General features: G+C 37.4%; 1 protein-coding gene across 6 annotated transcripts in view; it reads right to left on the bottom strand.

The window, feature by feature from the left end:
* The window catches only part of Scmh1 (Scm polycomb group protein homolog 1), a 90271-nt gene extending 74091 nt beyond the window's left edge, over positions 1 to 16180 (bottom strand). The window contains exons 1-3 of one of the 6 annotated variants that reach the window (XM_051171840.1): positions 15910 to 16179; positions 6544 to 6686; positions 5638 to 5708 (exon numbers count right to left, since the gene is read on the bottom strand). In XM_051171840.1, the coding sequence (XP_051027797.1) occupies positions 5638 to 5708; positions 6544 to 6619 (147 nt within the window). In that variant the 5' untranslated portion in view covers positions 6620 to 6686; positions 15910 to 16179. Of the gene's footprint in view, positions 1 to 688; positions 1019 to 5637; positions 5709 to 6543; positions 6687 to 12451; positions 13881 to 15909 lie in introns of those variants that run through there. The other 5 variants (XM_051171838.1, XM_051171837.1, XM_051171839.1 and 2 more) reach the window with 5 other exon arrangements.
* Between the last annotated feature and the right edge of the window lie 336 nt (positions 16181 to 16516).

Below are 16516 nucleotides of genomic sequence, written 5' to 3'. Positions count from 1 at the left end.
GAAAATATATACATTAGATTCAAATTGGTTATAGACGGTCAAGAACAACCGGCCTTGCTTGTCCCCTAACGTTTCAGAAAGGCTTTGTACAAACGAAGCATGGCAAAGCGGGACGAAGGGAAAAGTTACTTTCCTCTGACATATCAAACATTGACTCACACCAGTACAAGAAAAGGTACAGCTGTCTGATGGCGTCTGCTGCTCATTTGCTTTTCTACATCTACCATACAGACTACTGGGGGTTCACTTTTTCTTACTTTAATAGTAACTCATAAATCAACTAACATAACTGACATACAGTAAACTGTATAGTTGGTAAGTCTTGACATGACATCACATGTACTATCTACCCCTAAAAACACCATTATGATCAAAACACTGCACATGCCATCATCTTCAAGTTCTCACATGCTTCATTGCAATTACCTTTTCCAGCTCCTCCCCTTCTAGTCTTAGACAGACCCACAGAGGAGTACTGTTTTTACTGTCAGTTTTTTAGTCAGTATAACTATTCTTATATTCTCAATAGTATTGATTATGTCAGTACAAGTAGAGAATACCTAATCTAAAAATATGAAATTCAAAATGATTTAACACTGACATGCTGGTACAAGAAAATTCTGTATTTAGCATTATATGATGTGTTGAAGTCAAAATACAGACCATTAAAATGTTGTATAATAATTACCTTTAGACCATGGGCATAAGGCATGTAAGAAACAATAATAAATTGCATGCTTAGATGGGTCATATCCATAGTATACTTTATTATATAGTAAAATATTCCAAAATTAAAACACTTGCAATTTCAAAAGTTTAATGACCTTGGATCTGATATGCATTTTCTTTTACTGATAAGTAGAAGACCATTTGGTTTAGTTTTGGCTCTTACGAATCCATGGATATATACATTCATAAACAAATCTTTGTATGGAAATATGCAACAGTCTATTCATATCTACAAGGAATTAATATTCCAGTAGATGTTCAAACCCCACATATAAAATTGTGCAGTGTTGGTGTGTAGTCTATGAACATCCTGCCATTTACTTTTTTGTTTTTCTTGATTCAGTCTCACTATGCAGTCCAGACTGTTAGAATTCATGATCCTCTTGAGTGCTGAGAATACGGCAAATGCTACTATGTCATGCTCTCAGCATCTGTACATTACTTATAATAACTAATAGATCTATATACATATTTGTCATTGTATTGTTTAGGTAACAACAACAAATACCTTCTGTATACATTAGTACAGAAACCCTTTTACCCACGCACTCCCATTTTTCTTTTAAGATAAGTATCTCAACCGTACTCCAGCTGGACCTAGACCTGTGTTGCTTAGACAGGCCTGATTCCTGCAGTCCTGCTGCCTCAGCCTCCACACTATTGGGATTATAGATGTACAACTCCACACCCGGCTTTCCCCAAACATTTGTGATCTGCTGTTCATCCCATCTACGGATACAGTATCTGCAGATGGAGGCCACTTTTTTTTTTTTTTTTTTGTCTTGTGCAAACTTCTAACAGTGGGTTGGCTGGGTGATGTGGGTGGATCTGTGTGTAAGCCATACACCAGAAGTTAACTCCTTTACAGCATACAACTCAATGCTTGTTAGCACAGCCATAGCTGTACAAATACCATACCTATTTCATAACATCTTCTTCACCATCCTAACAGAAACCCCATCACTGCAAGGAGTGATTTTCCATTTCCCTCTCTGCAAAGACCTTAGAAACTATTACTTAATTTGGTATGGACACACTCCATTTTGCTTATTTATCATTGATAGACATTTGCATTGTTTCCTCTTTGGATAATACATATGGCTAATATTAAGAAAAGTAATTACAACTTTCTCTTGGAGAGTCCACACCCTCACTTAGGTATGTCTGTTTCATACAAAGTCTAGATTAAACTATTTAATAATGAAAATACACAACTGTTTCATAATACTTAATTCTGAAATTCTCTTCTCATCAAAGCCAGGAATCCCAGTCTGTCTTGAGTCAAGGTCTTAAAAGATTAGGGAACTCCTCAGGCTGCTGAGAGCAACAGTGTGGAGAGATGTCCCTGTCCCCTCACCATGACAGAATTATATCATCTGCTAAGAGTAGGATATACTTTTCTCTTTCTTTTGCCTAAGTGCTCTGGTTATAATTTGTAGTATTATATTAAATAAGACCTGTGGCAATACAAAACTTTAACACATACTAAGAGCCATATAAACCACACTAGCAGGATGTTTTCCGATTCTTGCCTGAGAGAAAATATTTTCAGTTGTCTTCATTCAGTAGGACGCTGCCTAACTGTCTGTCACATACAGGCTTTATTGTATTAAGGCACAATCTTGCTATAGCTACTATGTTCAGAACTTTTATCATGAATAATACTGGATGAAATCACTGCTGTTTCTGCATCCACTGAGATGATCATATGATTTTTTTATAATTTATTCCATTTAGGTAATATATTATGTATACATTATATAATATGTGTTTTATTTGCATATTCTGAACCATTTTTGCATCCCTGGAAAGAAATCAACTTGAACATGGTGTATGATTTTTCTGACAAGCTTTTGATTTTAATTTATAACTATTTTCTGGAGGATACTTGCATTTTTGTCATTCAGGGTCATTGTTCTATGGTTTTCTTTTGTTGTGTTGTCAGGCTGTGGTAACAGGTATTTCAATCTCAACTGAGATGTTGAGAAGGATCCCCCCACAGGTGCTAGGTAACATTGTAACATTTTCAAAATACACTTTTGCTGTTCTTTACCTCTCACCCCAGCTCCCTTGTGGTGGACACACACACAATGATCCTTGTCTTCTCTCACGGTTTGAGACACATTAGTGTTCTTTAAAAGTTTGGATAAAATCAGGAGCTTGAGATGTGGTTCACTTGGTAGAGTGCTTGCCTACTGTGTATAAAGTTCTGAAATTCAACTCTCAATATTGCATAAAATTGGATGTGGATGAAGGAGGATCAGAAGTTCAAGGTCATCCTAAGCTATATAGTGTTTGAGGCCAACTTGGAATATATAAGACTATGCACCCCCTCAAAAAAAAAAAGAAAAGAAAAGAAAAAGAAAAAGAAAGAAAAAAGGAAAAGAAAAGAAAAAGAAAAAGGAAAGGAAATGTCTTAAAAGTTGCATTAAATTCAGTAACAATCTGTTCCTGGGCTTTTATTGAGACTTTATTTCTGATTCAATCTATCAGTATTATTGATCTACATTTTTGGGTGTGTACAGGTATGCCTGTGGTGTAAGTGCATATGTGTAAGCATACATCCACAGCGGCCAGAAGATGCCAGTGGGTGTCCTGCTGTATCCTTCTCCGTCATATACTCTTGAGACTGTCTCTCACTGACTTTGAAGCTTTACAAGAGTTACAGGCACACATGCATGCATGGCTTTTTATGTAGGCATTCAGGTCCTCATACAAGTGCTCTTAGCAACCGAGCCATCTTCCCAGCTCCCCATTCTGTTTTTTGTTTGTTTTGTATTGGCCTTTAAAATATCTTGTTTCAACTTTGGTAGGTTATACAGGTTTTAATTTTCTATTTTTATTATAATTTCCAAGTTTTTAGCATATGGTTCAAAAACAGTTTCTAGACTCTTTGAATTCTTGTTGTCTAAGCTGTGTGTTTCCACTTTCATCAGGAATTTCACCTGGGCCCTCACTCTTCTTCTATCTAAGGCTTGTTATTCGTGTTACTCTTCTTTCAGCATCTACTTCATCTGTTTCTCTTCTGATTCTTCTACAAATTTTGGGTATGGCTTTTGAAAAACAGAAGTTTATAATTCTGAAATTTTCCTGTGTTTTTGTGTATGTGGTGCATGCACGTGTACATGTTCATGTCTGTGCATGTGTGTGCACATGTATAAGTATGCATGTGTAGGCTGGAGGTCAATGCCAGATGTCTTCAATTGCTTTCTTACTGAGTGTGTGTATGTGGAAGTCAGAGGCTGAAATCAGGACGTCTCCGCTATCACTCTCCACCTTATTTTGAGAAAGGGCCTTTCACTGAACCTGGAGCTTGAGGCTGCAGGCATGGGCCATCACACTTGGTTTTCATGTGGGTGCTAGGGAATCTGAAGTCAGATCCTCATGTTTGAGCAACAAGCGTTTTAATAACTAAGCCATATCCTCAGTCCCTCCTTTTATTTTAATTTTTTCAAGACTAGGTTCCTCTGTGTAGCCCTGGCTGTCCTGGACTCACTTTGTAGACCAGGCTGGCCTCGAACTCACAGAGATCTGCCTGCCTCTGCCTCCTGAGTGCTGGGATTAAAGGCATGTGCCATGACACCCAGCTAAAGATTTCTTATGATTTGTTCTAGATAAAATTTCCTAGGGACAGTTTAATCCTTTCAAGTATTACTCTAATGATTTTTTTTTTAAAGGCAAGTCTGGAGCAGAGTTCAGAGTATGACTATTTCTTATTATCTAAAGGGCCTTCTTGAGTATTCTCCCAATGCCCAATTAATGAAGCGATTTTCCAGGAACTATGCCCATGTCTTGTGACTATCAGGCTCTCTTCTAATATTTTCAGATGGATTTTCCCACTGGCTGTAAGTAGGTTCCTCATCACTCAACAGCAGTACTTTCCTGAATAACTGAAGATGATCCTCTGCAGACCTGTTGGGGTTTGCTATGGTAAGCATCCATCTTCTGACACACTGACCTATAAATTCTAGTTACCTGACTGTGTCTGGACTCTCAGTTCCATATCCTTGAATTAGGGAGCCTGATGGCTCAACCTAACACTCACCTTCCTTGGGACATGATCTGGATCCAGGCAGTGAGCTGGCAAGTCACACAGGCTTAGACCATTTGTTTCCCATTTCTCAGATCAGTTCAGTTGCCTCATCTTTGGTGACTTGAAAGCTATTGATTGCTTAGTATATTTGACTTAAGAATGTTTTAGGTAAAAGTACAAATTTAGACTATATTATTTCAAATAAACATAAATTTGTAATTTTTTCTTAGAAATAGATGAAACAAAGTGAAACACTGATAAGGAAGTAATTGGTGACTAAAGGAAGATCAACAGAGAGAGCCTGTGGCACCCGTGTTTAGCAATGGCGCCTTGCTGACTTACCCACCTTATTACACACTGACAGGGCAACAACACCTGCACACTGTCTGTGGCACCCGGTGTTTAGCAATGGCGCCTTGCTGACTTACCCACCTTATTACACACTGACAGGGCAACAACACCTGCACATTGTCTGGACACTTAATTTTATGTCCCCCAGTCTTAAAAATGTCCCCCAGTAAGATTGCTGTAGAGGTGTTGACCACAGGAAAAGGAACACTGCTCCACATTCAAGAACCATCTAGCACACCCAGTTTTCTTTCCTATCTCTCTGAGTTAATAGCTACAAAAAAAATAAAGTTTTTTTTTCTTCAGTAACAGAATAATAACCTTGGAGGAAAGGCATTTCTTGGAATGAAAGTTGGAAAGATGGCTGATGCTAAAACTCAGTGACCAACTTTTTCTTGAGTTCTTCTCATACAAATTTATTTTGGGATCCTCAGGTAAGAAGTCAAAGGGCTCCTACCTCATGTTCTGATTACTCAAGCACCAGAAAACACTGCCTCCCACCTACTACCATGTTGAAAATCAATTACCTGCTTGAAGCAATGGACAGGCGCTGGGACTGAACATGTTTCTTTTAGGTATTTGTCCCAGGTAAAATGACCTGTAAAGGAAATAGAAATCTCTATCACAGTCAGCTTCCTTAAAAAACGCTTTAGGACGTACTCTGCACTAAACATCAAGCAAGGCACTAGTAGACTGGTTTAAACCCTTTATTTCTATTTGATCTTAATCAAAGGTAATCTTAGAGGGAAGAATCCAAGTACCATGGGTGAATCTTCTTAAATTAATGTTTTAAAATCAGTCTTAAGATGACTTACATTGTTTTTTATGTTAGTCCCTAAATTAACTGAAAATTCTGGAGTAGAGCATAATATTATCTCAAAAAAGCACCCAGAAGCCCATGGAAAGCCGAGAAGGCAGAAGGTAGTGAGGGAACTGTTCATTTTGAACAATCTGACTCCTAGAGAGGCCCTGCACTGCTGTCAGATAACACAACTTACCACCCAATATGGCTCGATCCCACACCGAGGCTTAGGAAGTATAAAGAGACATGGGCCAGAAGACTTCGGGGCGGGGAGCAACGTACGTGAATACGCTCTAGTCCTCACTTTTTAACCTGCCACTCCAGCTACAAAATGCTGCACTGAGGAATGGAATATAGTGTGTGATAATTTAGCCCAAAGCAGGGCTTGGGAAGCAATTCTGACGATAAGAAGGGTTGTCTAAAGAGTCTTTAGTCTCTTGATATTGCCAAACTATCTCTAAGTGTAACGAACAATGAACCTGAGCAGCACTCTTTAAGGGAACACTATCCTGGGGCCAGGACAATATGGAAAGGCATAGGCTGTTATATACAAATACCATTGGACCACAAAAGATTACCAAGTTCTTTATTTCAAAGTTATAGCAATTTACAGTTTCCCCCTAATACCCACCTAGAGGTGACCCCATGATGGAGCAGGGAAGGTCCCAGAGACTCTCACAAGCTAAAACACTGTAGAAAACCAGCATTTCTTGAAGTTTCCTCTGTAGTGGAGCAGCACAGGGCCCCTTTGGGCCATGCAAAAAACACTAGCTGCTGGGAATAAAAATGAGTCACTGAATAGATATCTAAATCTCTACAAAGACGATGGTAAGACTTTACACTCTATTGACTTAATAGCTTCTATTTTAAAATTGGTCCCTTTCCCACCACCCTTAACTAAGCAAATAGCTTTGGCCAGAAATCCCAATCAGTTCTGAAATATTTCACAAGCCAGTCAATGATTTAACAACAGGACCAGACAGTCCATAGTAAATAAGAGGGTAATTTTCTGGAGTGAAGATTTAATGAGGTTATAAAAATTTAATTTTGATATTATTATTAGTTATAACTATTAGTTGAGTTATTAGTTATAACTATTATTATTAGTTATAACTATTAAGTTGAGGACTGAATAATGTATCATTACTTGCTTATTAGAAAAAGAAAACATTGCAAATTACTATAACATCTTTACAAAAGAAAGATCTAAGTCAAGTTTTAAGTCTTGGATTTCACTGGACTAAGACCCTTAAGCTCTCTACCATCTAAAGCAGCAAGTCCAGTTCAACTTTTCTGTGAAGACAGAAATGAACTATGTATCCGTGCTATTCTAATGAGATAATTCTAGCTACATATAACTTCTGAACATTTTAACTGTGACTAGTGTAAGGAACTATATTCTAAATTTTATTTAACTTCAAATAATTTTAAAATATGCATATGACTCATAGCTAATGTGTTAGGTTTAAAGCTTGGCCAACTCTAGGTAATTGCTTTTATTAGCATGAGTTCTGATCAAAAGTACCCAAGAGACTTTGGTTTTAAGAATTATAGCAGCATTAATTATAATTACAGTTGCCTATTACACATTATCAACCATGCTAATCAATTCCTATGCTGTAAAGTAAGAAGGCCAAAAACTTCAGGCATATGCCACATAGAAAATCTATTGCTGAGTAAAGAGGAGTATGTTAAAAACAGCCCACCCACCAGAATGGTTGACTGATTTGAACCATACCTTTTTTCCCCTACATGACTGCCTGGGTAAATTTTAAAATGAGATCATTTTAATTAACCTAATCAGACTATTTAGACACATTATTTCATATTTATTAAAAAGTCAGATATCATGACTTTGGCATCTGCAAGCATTAAAAGAATCACAAAAGAAATTGTAGTAAGCAAGGTATAGATCAAGAATTAGTTTAGAAAAAAGAACTATTATACTTTGCAAACTACACAGTCTATGTAACAGCTGTTAAACGCAGCCATTGTGGTAGTGTCACAGAACTAACAAACAATTGGAAAATGAAGGAGAAAGCCAGTATTTTATGAAACCTTGGCAAAAGCAGATAGCTGACTCAGCATGGGCCACGCACAGCACAGTTTTACAACATAGGGTCTAAACTGTTGATTCCACAGCCATGTTCCTAAGTGCTGTCATTTCTTCACAGTTAAAAGTTTTCACTCAGTAGCTTCAAGTACCAGAGTACTTGAATCTGTATTTTTAGACTACGGGTAATTTTAGAAGATATACCGAAAGTAAAAAAGAAATGTTGCTTTTATGGCAAATGTCTGGGGCAAATTTAACCTTCCAAGCATCAGTTGAAAGATGGAGATAGTTGTATATATAACACATACAACTGTATATCAATTTTTCATTCGATAAACATGACTTTTCAAGCATAAAGAACTGCATTAAATGTTATCATGACACTTTCGGTTACTATATAGGCAGAATCTTGAGCTTACTTGCACAAATACTATTGTAATCAAGGTAAGTTTAAGTCAACAAAGTGGAACAGATCACTATGAGAGCGTAGTACAGGAAAATTTAATTATTTCATTTTTGTTATTTTAATTATGTGTGCTATGTCAGTGTTTAAGTATGTACAAAAAGAGGGCCTCAGATCCCCTTAGAGTTAGAGTTACAGGTGAGCCACCTGACCTGGGTGCTAGGAACAAAACTGTGGTCCTCTTTAGGAGCAGCAAGTGCTCTTAATTGTTGAGCCAGCTCTCCAACCTCAGGGTATGGAAATTTAGTTCCTTCTTAGGATCTGCAATCATTGAACTAATATTACTAACAGACATACAATGTTTTATAATTTAAGCACATATAAAACAAGTGTTTCAAATTGTTAACATATTACTGAAAACATTCAAATATTGTAATTGAGTTTTCAATTACTTATGTAAAACATGTTTACCTAGCATGTTTCATAGAGTGGGCAGTTTAACAGGGAGAGCTTATGGAATTTACACTGCATTCTGGTGCATGTTAAGACACAATTAGCACAGAAATAAAAAAGTTGATAAGCATTTGAAAGGAATAAAGTGGTGTGGAAGAAGATGTAGCAAGCAAAGAGGCAACCTTATTGATGTTCTCATCAGCTACTCTAGCTGGCTACTATTCTAGTTATGTTCTTCTTTAAGAACTCTACTTTGATTTACTTAGATTAGAAAGAAAAATCCTTGAGGGCAACTATAATGATCAATGTCTGGATTAGAAATTCTACACCAAGATTACTGTCTAAACATTGTTTCATTGTGCATATACACTGTAACTTAGTAGACCCTAACAACTTGTGATGGTCATTTAAATATTGCCTAGTTTTTAAAACGCATTTCTTTGTGTATACTTTGAGTACTTCTAAAATGATCACTGTGATGGTTAATATTAGTTGTTAGCCTAGGAGATTATTAAGGCATCATCTTGGGCATCTGTGAGGGCGTTCCCACAGGCGAATACATCAGGAAGGCTTTGACTTAATCAATGATTTAAGCTGTTGATAGATTCAAACTGTCAAAGGATTCCAGGTGTGGGGTCCAAGTGTGGAAGATGGAATCTAGCTAAGAAGCTAGTTACTTGGTGTGTGCCTTTGAGGGGTTGTCTTGTCTCTGGATCCTTTCTGTTACTCCTCTTTGCCTGTTTACAATGAGATAGTCAGTTTCATTCCTTCCTTTATGATACATCTACTTTCCCATAGATCTAAAAGCAATAGAGCTGACTATGGACAAAAACCTCTGGAACAACAACCCAAAATAAATCTTTCCTCCCTTAAATTCTCTTGTGTACTTGTTTATTATTTATTTAACTCTTTATGCTAACATGTATTAATTATACATAATGTGTTTCATTAGGGTATTTTGTGTATCCATATAAAGCGTTTTGATCGTAGTCCCACCACTGCCTTCTCTTGCCTCCTACTCTCTCAGGTTTTAGTCAGTGATGAAGGTCTGACTAAGAGTCTTCCTAGGGAATACCAAAGAGTAGGCCTAATAGACAAACTGGATATTTTAAGTTCTGACACAATATATATTGCTGGAATAGTCTCTAGGAAGAGTATACAATTTCTATTACTATCACAAGTATATGAATAAAGAGGTGTTAGATATCACCAGAACACATTGTATACATATATGAAATTCCCAAAAATTAGATAAAAAATACAAAGTATATATGTGTATGTATTTCATGCTTTTGCTAAAATTATGGTTTGGCAATTTCTAGGTTTTAATATATATTTTTGAGACAAGGTCTCACTTATATAGCCCAGTCTGGCCTGGAACGTGGTATTTAATCTAGGCTGACCTCAAACTAGCAGTGATCCCACCTTAGCTTCCGAACTGCTGGGAAATGTGATAGATCTTAACACTAAAAAACAAAAACAAAAACAATGCAAAACAAAATTAAATGTGTTTACTTTTCTTGGACAGTTCTTTAATTAGTAATAAGGTTGATGATCTTTAGAAGCTTATTAACTAATTTTTATTTTTTGCCATCTTTCTGGTAACATAAACTTGCATTTCTTACAGCTTCTAAGGTCTTTGCAGATTAATATTAGCTCTTCATCTGCATGACTAAGATGCTTGTCTTATTTGGTAGGGTTTGCCCTCATGTGTCTCCATCATCTCTTTTATGGCTTCTTGGTTCTTATACCACACTTTCCTCACTTCAATATTATAAAAATATTAACCCATGTTTTCTTAAAGAATGTTTGTTTTGTTTTTTATACATAAGCATTTGATCTTTTTGTAATTTAGTTTATGAAATAAATGAGGCAAACATCTAGCTTTCCTTTTGCAACTCCCCGCCCAATAATGTCATTTACTGAATAGCCATCTTCTCTCCACAGATTTGAAATCACCTTGATCTTATATTAATTTTTTATACGTTCTTAGATCTATTTCTAGATGCCATTTCATTCTCATTAGTCTGTCTACCCCTGCATCAGGAACACTGTTCCATATAATTTTATAACCAGCTTAAATAATTTGCTGGACTGAGCTCTTTTAATAATTCATATCTTCCATACTATGTGTTCTTGGCATTTTCATATGATTAATAAATGATAGCATATATAGCTCTAATAAAATCCACTTATTCTAAAATGTCTAATGTTAAATGGTTCTCTCAAAACATCCAAACCCTTTTAAATTATTAGTTTGCTATTTTAATGGGACAGCTAAAAATAAAAAACTAACCAAAAACAATTTCTGAAAACAAATAACAGGAACAAAATTATATTACTAGTGTCCTTTCAAATATACCACAAAGAAACCTCTTAGTTAAAAGCGAAGTGCTCATCAAATACCCTGCCTAAAAGAGGAAGTTTCAAGTGGAAGCGCCACTCCCAGAATCAATGCAATAGAGTTCATTAATATACATTCCAGTCATCTGGTTTGGGGCTTTAAAATATTCATGCACAGAGAAGTGTTATTAGAGTGTACAGTCTTCATCAAATACCACAAAACTAGAGCAGAAAGTTGGGCAAAATCAAACGAAATATCCAAACCAACCCTAAAACAACAACAAAAACCTCAAACAAAACGAGCCCAAATAAACAAAAAGTTTTGCCTGTGACACTGAGTAACATTTTCTTCTTTTTTCTAAAGATTTAAATTTTTTGGCATACACATTTATATTATTATACATAAATAAAACATTTAAACTATTTATTTATGTATACTGTATGTGTTTAAGTGCTCTGTCTGCATGTACACCAGCAGTCCAAAAGAAGACATCAGATCAGATTATAGATGGTTGTGAGCCACCATGTGGTTGCTGGGAATTGAACTCAGGACCCCTGGAAGATCAGCCAGTGCTCTTAACCACTGAGCCATCTCCCCAGGCCCCTGAATAACATTTTAATGTAGTGAGGGAAAAAAAATGAAAAGAAAAGTCACTTGAGGTATTATTATTTAAAAAAAATAAAGCATCTAAAGCAACATTACTGATCTTTTCGGGTAATGATAAGCTTTCTGGAGAGCTCAGGCAGGGAACCTGCAGTGAAAAAGGTCTGGGTTGGAGAGGCTTCACAGGCTCAGGATCATGGCACTTAGGTAGGTGGAAGCTTAACAGTTTCCTAAAACAAACTTTTAGATACTTCGGTCTTGTACCTTTGTCCACACCACCACTATACATCAACAGACACTCAACAAAAAGACTGTTTTCTCTGCAAAGCCTTCTGGTTTTCCTTATCTCCATTACGATCCTTTCATACTCATCCCATCCCATCACTGTGATGAGCTGTTTAAATTCTTCATGGGTGGGAACTATTTATTCCTTTTTAACTCTCACTGTTTAACATAGAGCCTTGAAGCTTAGTGTAGGCTCAGCCCAAGTTTCTGGTTGAATGAAAGCAAGAAAGAAGCGTACAAGTCCCACTTCTACCCTTCTATCACACGTGGCCAGTAAGCTGGGCTTGACTAGAGAGAGATACAACACAAAGAATAAAAATGGTGTCTTTGTGCTAGAGATTCACTCCATTAACATTAATCATGAGTAAGAAAGCAAACTCTTAGAGTCATTTCCTCACCCATTCTTCCAAGAATTATTTACAGTATTGTGCTGGGCATGGAGATGCAACCATGATCAAAATATTGCCCTCGTTCTTGGGAGCTTCAGTCTAGTGAGGGACAGAAACTAAAGGATCCATGGCGGAAAAGTGTAGTGAGGGCTGCACGTGGAGAGGTGGAGGGTGCTGTAGGAGCAGGCAGAAGGTTTGTGGAAGGCTTCCCAGAGGCAGTAACGTTCGGGCTCCTAAGTATAAAAGGATAAGATAAGGAGTCAAAGCAAAAGCAAGCTGTTTTAGAGAAACGCTTCAAAAAGAGGTTGTAGACAGAAAAAGTGTCTGGGCATCAAAGCACTCTTTATAGCACATGGTTAATACAGTCAAGCCAACAGGATCTAGAGGGACCATAGAAACACATTTCTGGGCATGTCTGAAGAGCTTTATCTAGATTAGGTTAGTTGACACCTAACTAAATGTGAATGACACCACTCAGCAGGTTCCAGACTACAGAAGACGGGAAAAGTTGGCTTAGCAGAGGCATTTACCTCCCTCCGCCTCCCGGTTGTGGACACGGCTGTCCGTCTCAAGCCCCGACAACACTATTGTCCTGCTCTGTGCATGCCCTGTTCATAACCCTGAACCCAGACCAAATGAACCTTTCTTTCTTCCTAAACCGCTTTTGTCAAGTATCTTGCTACAGCATCAAGGCAAAGAACTAACTCACCACGTTGGTGGGAAATAGAACACTGCTAAGTTTAGAGTGCAGCATTAAAAACGGACTGGAGAGGGATGAGGCTGGAGGCTGGAAGACCAGTTAGGGAGCTATGCCAAAAACCTAGGTGTGAAACCACAGTGATGCACTATGGAAGGGGCAGAGCGGCAGAGAGAAGGCGGTCCCTAGAACAACCATCTAATAACCAGAAAGCCAACTCTCTTCTGTATAGCCCTGAAATAACGTGGTTAACAGAAATTATGAAGAAACATATTTGGCTCAATAGATAGCTAATATAAAGCAATTTCCTGAAGCGGCTACTTAATTCCTAACACTTTGAGGTACTCAAGACATTCAATAAGCAATTTGAAATGTCAATTTTTGAAATGCTACGCCAAAGCAAATAATAATTATTATTCTTAGTATCAAACCCAGGGCATTGAGCACGCCAGGAAAACACTCTATAACTCACTGAGTTATAGCCCAGTCTTCCAAAGCAGATTATTTTAGGATCTTGTTCAGAATGAAGGATCCAGAAATCCTCTACTTTTAATTCTCACGGAAAAAAAATAGGTCACACAGCTTTAATATATATCAGAGAATATGCCCGTGCCACCAATTACTCTCATGAGGAAAATTGTACTTTCAAATTATAAACTCCATTGCTAACTGATACACCTCGCATAAAATGAGGAAGAAACTCCCTGTCAACAAACACACTGTTGACATAATGTCCAAGGCTGTCAAGTGAGCTACAATTGTTATCACTATTAATGTTAGTAACAAGACCAAAATCATCAGCAGCTATGACTGTGCCCCTTTTGCCTGATCACATCTGTTTCATGTTCATTTTAAAGATGAGGAATTATGCCAGAAAGATTAATTTGCTTGAAGTTATAAAACTGATGGGTTGGGAGTAGGAACTGAAGCAAGCCTGTCCATCTCAATGCCCATTTACACATTAGTACCATAAAAGCTTGCAGAAAAATGTAAAGAACAAAGTAATGTCTGTCACTTGTTTACCAAGTCCCAGGTACTTTGCCCTTCATCATTTCACGTCACTCACTGTTCAGCTCACATTCTTAATGCTTCACTTCAACAATGTCAGACTGGACTTAGAGAGTAAGCTTAGCTGCTGAGAAGAATGAAAACAGTACAATTCTCCAGTTTAAAGGCACAGGAAGGTTTACGATGTTTTCACATGCACTAGCTCATGTGATCGTCCCAAGCCTGTGAGCGAGCACACAGGGTGAGGGCATTGTTCCATAATGATAAAACCAGGGGCCAGAGTCACACAGTGACTAATGGGAGAGCCAGCTCTCCACAACACTGGAATTCTGCTGGATTCTTTCTCTAGTTTTCAATTTTATTTTCTGTATCAGGATTGACAGAAATATAGAAGAAAAGACAAGAGGAAGAAAGCAGACAAAAACTATAATACTGCTGAGAACATGGGATCATAGTAACAAAATATATCAAAATCTTGAGCAAAATTTGGTAAAGATACAAGGATATCAACATAGGTGATACACAGGACATCACAGGACTAGGAAACAGACTGGTGTTTATGTAGAAACCTTAAAAGCTGACTGAGAACCTAAGTATTAGTTTTATTTCCCAAATATTAGTCCTGAAATACACTATGCAAGATGAAAAACAAATTCAGTATCAATATGATTTGTTACATGTATATGTGTTTTTCTGTGGTTTATAAGTGAAAGATATCTTTACATTTAATTTTTGTTCAACCTATCCTATTAATAATTTCTTTTAGAAAAATCTCACTAAATGTATTATGGACAATGGAGGCTTGTTTTTAGCTTGGGCTTGGTAGATAAGAAGTTACTTCCATCTGTAAATCTTCATTCATGCCATACAAAGAATGGCATCTAATAGCTCACAGGGATTCTGCAACCAACAAGAAGCCTTGTCTATGCAGAGACATTCCTGTGTCAGCCAGTCTCAGAGCTGTTCCCATGCAGTGGGATTAGCAATATGTTACCTGCTTGTTCTTAAGTTTGAATTCTTTACATCCTGATTGTAGCCCCCTCTCTCATCCCAATCCCTCTCTCATCCCAATCCCATCCTCCCTCCCTCCCCTAATCCTCAGAAAGGGGAGCCCTTCTCCCCTAAGATCTGACCTCAGCCTATCAAGTCTTGTCCATACAACCTGTATCATTTTCCTCTGTGGCCTGGCAAGACCACCCTGCCAGGGGGAAGTGATCAACACTGGGGGGCCAGAGTCCATGTCAGAAGTAGTCTCTACTCCCCATATTGTGGAACCCACAAGGAGACTGTGCTGTCTGTCTAGCACATCTGAGCAGAGGGTCTAGGTCCTCACCATGCATGGTCCTTGGTTGGTCCATCAGTCTCTGTGACATGCACCCTCCCCCACCCCCCACGCACTCAGAAATTTTAAATGTGTATTTTATTTATTATAATTTATTATTCACATTACACTCTGATTGTTATCCCTTCCCTTATCTTCCCATTCTCTCCCTCCTTCTTCTGCCTATTCCCCTCAGTTTGGTTTGGCTTCCTGTCTTACCTATACTCCATATCATTAGCCATGTTATCTTGGCCTATAGTCTCCTGATAAGTAGGACTTGATATGACATCTAGGTTATTATGTGCTAATTAGGCAAATAGCGATTCCATGGATTATGAAATAAGACCCGTGGGCTTCTTTTCCTAGTGGATTAGAACTACTTACAATCAGATCTCTGGTCTGCTAAATCCCTTATTTAACAGAAAAAGAAAAATATCTTACCTAGCTCCAGGATGTTAACAGGTTCTATTAAAGAAAACAAATGTTAACAATAGGTCATATGTAACTGAATGATAGAAAGATAAAGTTATGGAATAAAAAATAGGAGGTTGAATCAAAGTTTATCTAGTATAATTATTTCATTTTAAAAGTTTATTAATCCAGGCGTGGTGGCACACACCTAAATCCCAGCACTCGAGAGGCAGAGGCAGGCAGATTGCTATGAGTTCAAGGCCAGCCTGGTCTACAAAGTGAGTGCAGGACAGTCAAGGTTACATAGAGAAACTCTGTCTCGAAAAACAAAACAAAAACAAATAAATAAATGTTTATTAAAAACTGCAGAAGCATAGCATTCAATTTTGCTTTCCTTCTGAGCCTAAGTGAGTAAAAATGGAAGTACAGAGGCTGAACAACTGTGCCTAGTGCAATAATACTAGTTTGCAATTATTTATACTCAGAATCTAGATTTCCAGATCAAAAGAATATATATGGCTTTTGACAAATACCTCCATAAATGATAATATATGCTTTTGATTTAGCCAGTCAAATAACTACAAACACAGACCTCTAAGAACTGGCAAAAACTATTGAATACAATTTTTATGCTAAA

Source organism: Acomys russatus, chromosome 29 (genome assembly GCF_903995435.1).
Source record: "Acomys russatus chromosome 29, mAcoRus1.1, whole genome shotgun sequence".
NCBI lineage: Eukaryota > Metazoa > Chordata > Mammalia > Rodentia > Muridae > Acomys > Acomys russatus.
Note: the sequence above shows the minus strand (reverse complement) of the source record. Positions and strands in the feature narration are given on the sequence as shown.